General features: G+C 36.0%; 1 protein-coding gene across 2 annotated transcripts in view; it reads right to left on the minus strand.

Annotated features, from left to right (window-relative positions):
* Window positions 1–1,935: 1,935 nt before the first annotated feature.
* The window catches only part of twf (twinfilin actin binding protein), a 15,458-nt gene continuing 9,893 nt past the window's right edge, over window positions 1,936–7,500 (minus strand). For both annotated transcript variants that reach the window (XM_043003828.2, XM_043003827.2), the window contains exons 5-9: window positions 7,025–7,096; window positions 6,621–6,786; window positions 6,191–6,337; window positions 4,993–5,114; window positions 1,936–4,663 (exon numbers count right to left, since the gene is read on the minus strand). In XM_043003828.2, coding sequence (XP_042859762.1) covers window positions 4,502–4,663; window positions 4,993–5,114; window positions 6,191–6,337; window positions 6,621–6,786; window positions 7,025–7,096 — 669 coding nt within the window. In that variant the 3' untranslated portion in view covers window positions 1,936–4,501. The remainder of the gene's footprint in view (window positions 4,664–4,992; window positions 5,115–6,190; window positions 6,338–6,620; window positions 6,787–7,024; window positions 7,097–7,500) is intronic.

Here is a 7,500-nt window from a genome sequence, read left to right on the forward strand (position 1 = left end):
ACCCACCTATTACTCATGTATGTCCTTACACAATTCTTTTCCTCAACCGGATGCCCTAACAGTGACCATTAACAAGTACTACTGCTTCAATGTCACGTCTTCGCAGAATTTAGTTCAGGGGCCTACAGGCTATCCGGCCACAACGGTAAGCATTCAATAATGGTCAGTTTGAGACAGCTTGAAACAGAAAAAAGACTAGCCCACATATACGTAAGGTTCGGGCGGAGCGTGCTTTTGAAAATCTTACTGAACTGAATTGCACTGAATATTCGCTCCCGGATATCATGCATTTCCCTTGTATATTTCAACTAGAGTCTTCCTTTGTTACTGTCATGTGCAAGTGCTGTGATGATTCATTGATTATTGAAAATTATCTGCCGCGTCAACAGTTAAGTGCTGTGATGGTAACAATGCTTAGATGGTCTTTGAATACCAAGGGATAACAACACTGGTACTGAAAGGTTTTCAAGAGAGGCTAACATCACTCATAACAGAATGAGACTCTACTACTGCTACTACAACTACTACTGTGCCACTATGGACATTACAAGCGCCTTATTGGAATATTACAACGCACCAAATAAAACCGTCATGCACAACCTCCTGGAATTAACTCTAATAGCTAAATCGAGCTAGCCTGAACGGATCTGACTGTTGGGAGTTTGTAATAGCAAAAAAGCTAAACTATGTCAGTGTCTCTTTAATCGAACACAAGGGATAAGCGAAGGAGACGTTCAGAGAAAAAAACAATTAACAGGCTGCTGCTCACCCAGCATTTTCTGTAGTGTGATTATCTCAGATCTTATTTTCTTAGCTATTGAAAATTACCTATCCTAAGATCAGATTTTAAAAAAATATGATGCGCCATGTCACCATCATCAAACCCAGCATTCTCTGTAGTGTGATTATTGCAGACCTTTTTTTTCTCTGCCATCGAGTAACCTATCCTAATATCAGATAATAAAAGAAAATCTATCATGGAGACGTAGACTCCCAAAGTTCAATTTAGGATGGAAATTTTCATACAATACCGTTGGTTGCCCTTATTATGGCTGAATAAAGCCTTCCCAAATATCAAAATGACCATTCACTCCCCATGACCATGGGGAGATCTTTCAAGATGTTCGATAGATGGTACACCTGCCTTCATGAACTGTCCTGCCAAAATGTGTTTGCTGTATATATTTTTCTAACATCTGGAACTATTCCACCATCAACATCTGAACATAAAAGTGTCAGTATCATCAAAGTTTACTAAAATGAAGATGGTTAAATAGGTCACTACTGCCGCGTATCTTTAATTCTCGGCTTCCATCCACAGTCATGTGACTGAATATTTCTCCTATCTCATCACGAGTCGTTATTCGTCATTGACTGTCGTGTCCGGTGCATGATAGGGAACCGGATTCAGCCCTTTCAGATGTCAGCAGAATGGACATCCTGGCGTCGTTGGTAGCTGGAAACTGATGTCCGACGTCGGCTGGATGTCACTTCCCAATGTCGGCAAACCGTCGGGTCCATCGTCAAGTCGACGTCGGCCGACGTCGGGGCCGACCGTCGTTAAACGTTGGCTAGACTTAAGAGTGGTTGCTTGGTACGGTCATCGTCGTTTTATTATCGAACTTTATTTTTTGTTTGCAAGCTATCTCCCACAAATAATGATTTTTAAAACGTTCAAGACAAAAATTACTAATGCAATTCAGGCATTGCTTCAAGCAAAAGCGATTTTACAAACCATAAAATCCGCCTCCCGGTCCATTTACCACCAAAGTTAGATGTAAAACTGCAAAAAAGTCGCTGGATGTTCAAATAATCAAATAACTTTTTACTTGCTTTCTAAATCACTAAATATTCATAAACCAAATAGAAGCTACACAGGTGTCTATTATGCACTCGACTGAAATTTCTACTGTCCTCAGGTAAATGAAACTATAATTGTCAAAGTAAGAATTCATAGGTTTATAAAATGATTAACAATAATCAACCATGACACTCAGTTCACAGCATCATCATCTCCACACATTGTACAAGTTAACCATGACATTAAGATTCACAGTAACAGCATCATCTCCACACACTGTACAATCTTTTCCATAAATCTATGCCAATTTTTAAAATTCTTTGGAATGACATATCTATAAATAAAATGCTATTCTTAACAAACACGTAAATGTCTTTTTTTTTCCTATAAATAAATAGCAAAGTCATGCAAACACTCCACTGCAAATATGATATGGACATGCGAGTTATGCATTACAGAGATCAAGTGTCACCAGAAAAAAATGTCCTATACAAAAGACAACTATATATTGTATGTGTGGCACTGAAACCTGGTTGTACTCTTTACTGATCGGCATGGCAGTGGTACGTGTTACTTTACCCCTCTGTCTCAACCATGAAGCTGTTTGCCGCTCACCCTACTGGCGGTTGGCTGTACCCTGTTAAATTTGTTGATCTGTGATACATCCCAAAAATCATAGAACACTCCAAACACCCTGCTAATAACAAATATGCACGACACAAACACATATTTGAGCAGGTTTATGGATTCTCTTTCCTTGTACAAGATCTACGACAGGACATGTGATCTACGTGTGTTGTAAACTATAAAACAGGATTCATGCAACCACAGTTTTGGAGGAACTCACTAAATCAAAGGGAACTATACATAATTTTTCTACTCCCACAAAGTAAATCTAATAAGGTATACCATCACATTACTTTGATTATAAATGCAGACCTGCAAATCAATCATTAAACAGGACAAAAACCACTGGTATAAAAATCCCAAGAAATAACAATCTTCAATGAAACAGAAAAGGTAAAACATCTGGAACTGTCATGCTTTATCACAAGTTGCTGGAGAGCAAGTAAATCATCTAAATAAACATAGTAAGCTATGGTAAAACTGTGTACATTAATGTGCAAGAGGGAACTTACATCAAAGAACCTCATTTTAGAGAGGCAGAAAATCGATCTCATCTAAAAATAGTTTTTCTTCTTTCAAATATTTAAATATATTCATAATATTAACATATATTCTGGTGAAGCACTTCAATAATGATAATTTCATTTTTCGGTTTAGCAATACAATCTGCAACGGAGGATAATCAGTAAGCTACGGAATTTTGAAAACCAAAAATGTTGGACATCATGTCTGAAAATCATGTCTCACTGACAAACTCCTGTAGGTGATGCAGAAAGGGGAGGGAAGAGGAGTCACAACTCTCCCATTCATTCGGAAACTGTTTGTACCACAACTCTACATTTGCACCAAACAGGATAATGGCAAACAATGTTTCAGTTCCCTTACAATACAGCAGGTGTAAAGAGTGAAGAACTTAGTCATGGAGAAAGTGATCTACTTACAGACAAGGTATATGTCACTGCAGAAGACCACATGGAATAGTGAATTAGGCACAGACATGCCAAGCAGATGGCACGTCAAAAATAAATTGCATTTAGGAAGCATCAATAAATATTTGTTCATCAAAGCAACAATAAATATAGAACCGTTCCAACAACCTACAAGAATCTTGCTGAACTGCGGAGGAACTGACATAGATACCATTGTTATTGTTAGAAGATATAGCTATGAATAATTTGCATTGTATTACTTTCTATATTTCATTCATACAGTCCAACTTCCTGAACTAATACTGCAATCAGATTTTTTTTCTAATTGGAAAATTGGGTGAATATATAAATGTCAATATATAAATCTGTACTGTACTGTATTCTAATCTCAAATTATTTCAGCTTGGAAATACTTAAATGCAATAAATAAAGCAGAAGGGTAACTAAACCAAAGAATAAAGACCAAAGATTTAACAAACACCCAAAACTAGACCTGAAACACACAAGCTCTTACATGTTTTCCACTAAATTTGCACAAGAGAAAGAACAGAATGTTCACGCCAATAAAAGGTCAAGCAACGATGGCAAAAACTATAAAACCACACATTAGGGATTAAGCATTACAATTTGAGCCTCTTTCCAGCAATGTCATTAGCTTACTTATTACTGAAAGAATTTTTTGGTCTACTCTTCAACCATGTATACAAATATTACAGATATTTTTTTTTTTACTAGATATTAAGTAACAAACCATTTTACACTGGGCAACTCTGAAATACAACTGTTCACAGAGTCAGTTAAAGCTTATTTCACCTAAGATTCTGACACTGGCCCGGATTTCTTATACAGTACACACTTTTACAGGTTCTAAACAAATTTTTTTTTTGGCAAGAGCAGATAACTGACACTTTGTGTTCACTATGACCTGCTAGCTAATAATGAATTCACTGACTGCAGCTTTAAACCCAGAGTCCCCACAACAGAAGACTAAGGTGATGACACACTTTGGGTCTCTCTACACAAATATGCAAATTGTATTTGCTTCTTGGAAGAAACAAAAAAACAAAAAAAAAAATGAAAACAAGAAAGAAGAAAAGGCTTTAAAGTAAGTTCTCTTGGAGTTATCAAGACAACGGCAGATCTCCTAAGTTGCTGCCTCGTCTTTGGGTGCTTTTGTAAGTCTCTTGGCACCCCTGTTGGCTGGCCCCTTAGGCTTGGCAAATTTTGGACGGTGGAGGTTAACCTTAGGGTGGATTTCATCTAAGAGGTATTCTTCTGTTAGCTCCTGGCCTTCTCCTATCTCCAACTGGAGGGAAACAAAATTCAATTGAACTCATCTTATTTGCTTCATGCTTGCTTTACACCTACTTTTCAAAGCATGTAAAACTAAGCTGCACTGTCTAGTTTGTTTTCAATTCATCAATTATTTCCTTGATGCATACCTTAAAATCAATTAATTTGGTTGCATTGCAATACTGTCCTTATTTCTCATTCATAACTGAAATTTACTCTTACAAAAATGCAATATGAACAAACACTCACTGATTCCTATCTACCTTCATATTATTTAGCAATCAAGTTTATTTGTAATGCTCATCTTAAAACTTCTCAATAAAAAGCTACTCAAAGACATACCTTTTTTGTGATGGCCAAATTTATCCCATTCTCCAAGAGATCTATGAATGGATTTTTACTACTGGAGTAGAGCATTCTCTCCTTGATTGGACAGGCATAACCAGGCATGGAGTATATGAACACTGGAATAAAGAAGCAGTGACTATCACATACAAATTTTACGAAGCAAACCATTAAGTTGACTAATAGACAAATGTATCTTCCTTTTAAGTCTAACATCTATTTATTGTGACAGTCATGAATGCTGAAGCCAATGAATCGCTAAAAATATACAACTACATAACCATGGAAACAATGGCTAATATGAGACCAAGGTATTTACATGCACTTTTAAAATTTTACAAGAAAGACAACTTTACATTAGCGGCTGTATTCCTAGACGATGCAAAGACCTTTGAAGATAAATCTTTGAAATGGGATCACACAGCAGTATCTATAAAAGATGCAATGCAAAACAGATCGATACTGACTGGCTGTAGGTTCCTTGATGATTGGCTAAAGGTAAAGAATTGACTGGAATCTTCACAAGGGAGTATCCATGTGTTGAAGTTATCAAGGAAAATAGGTATTAATAACCTATTTGTTCTTTAACCCTTTCATGCAGGATGATGTGATATCACATCATAGACTTCAGCCATATATACAAGTTGTATATATGTATATATTATGTATGTATATATTACATATGTATATATTTCATATGTATATATCACACACACATGCACGCACTTATGCACGCACTTACACACGCACTTACACACACACACACACACACACACACACACACACACACACACACACACACACACACACACACAAACACACATACACACTTATGCATGCACGCACGCACACACACTCACTTATGCATGCATGCACACACGCACGCACACACATACACACACACTTGTACATACTCACTTATGCATGCATGCATGTGCGAGTGAACACACACACACACACACACACATGAGCACACTCACTGACTTATGCATGCACGCGTACACACACGCACGCACACACACATATACATGTATATATAAACACACATATATATATATAACAAATACATACATAATGGTAGCCTACACTCAATTGTAATGCCTTCACATTGTCTATGAATAAAGCCAAAGTACTACAAGGAGACCTAGTTCCCTAAGTAGCAAACATTCCCTCTGAAGATCCTAATGACACTTACAGACACTGTGGAAAAAGTCCCCTTCATAATTGTGATCAAAACGGTAGATATGGTAGCGTGCAACGTTGTCAGGTATCTTCGCTGGCAGTCCTGTCACTGGTAGGTTTGCTTCTGAACCTTCCAGCTGAATTTCTTCTGCAGATGTGTCTGTATTGAGAAAAATTTCAACTGTGTTACCCATTGGAGTGCAATAACTTAGAAAAAAAAAAAACAACAACCATACACACAAAATTACACATATACATAAATACACTGACACATAAAAAAAAGGGCCTGAATCCTGGTATCCAAGTCTATAATAACTGTTGCCGATCTCCTCCTCTCCCTTCTTACTTTAACACAACAGATTGCAGAATATCCAAGTATAAAAGAGATATTGCCAGAAAATTCAACAACAATAAAAATAAAGAACAGAGAGAAAAGCACTGACCAATTTTGAGCTGGACATACTGTAGTTCCCCACTGGCAAACTTCTTGACAGCATCTAGGGCCTTTGACACAATGGGGAAAGCCACACCAGCTAAGGTCTGATGCTTGGTGTCAACTCCAATGTCGACACCAACTTCCAGTTTCTTTATCTCTTGCATTTCCTCCTCCTGATCGATAAAAATAATCCCTTTTGAGTATGACAGTGACAACAATAGTATAATACAGCTACACTAATAGGAATGGTATTTCCTTTTGTTTTTGTCTTTATTTGTCTTTGTAACCATGTTACTATGTTTGTATTTGCATCACCATATATGTAGGTATTACTTAAATCATCAATGGATAAGCTATAAGCACAGATTCTTATATTAATCAAATCAAGTAAAGACAGATTTTTCTACTAACCCTCATGGTAAGTGGCTGAGGTGCAGCAGCAGATTTTCTGTGACGCCGGAGACCACTCAAATTTACATCTTCCTGAAAATAAAAAAATTGATATTGTGACTTAGCACTGATCTCAGAAAAAGAATATAAATAGAAACAATTTATAAATAAATAAATAAATAAATAAATAAATAAATAAATAAATTAATTAATTAAAAAAAAAAAAAAAAAAAAAAAAAAAAAAAAAAAATATATATATATATATATATATATATATATATATATATATATATATATATATATATATATATTATATATATATATATGGACATATATATATATTGAAATATTGAAATATGTAGTTACCTGTAATCATGCCCTTATTTAATACCCCTTTCTAAAGTTTAGACACAACCCAAAATGTTGCATGTTCACTTTCATGTCACATGAAAACTAGGATCAACTGAAGGTCAACATGTGTTTAGTTAACTTACAAA

Source organism: Penaeus japonicus, unplaced genomic scaffold, assembly GCF_977035675.1.
Source record: "Penaeus japonicus unplaced genomic scaffold, GWHDUDI00000001_assembly GWHDUDI00000032, whole genome shotgun sequence".
In the NCBI taxonomy this organism is placed as follows: Eukaryota; Metazoa; Arthropoda; class Malacostraca; order Decapoda; family Penaeidae; genus Penaeus; species Penaeus japonicus.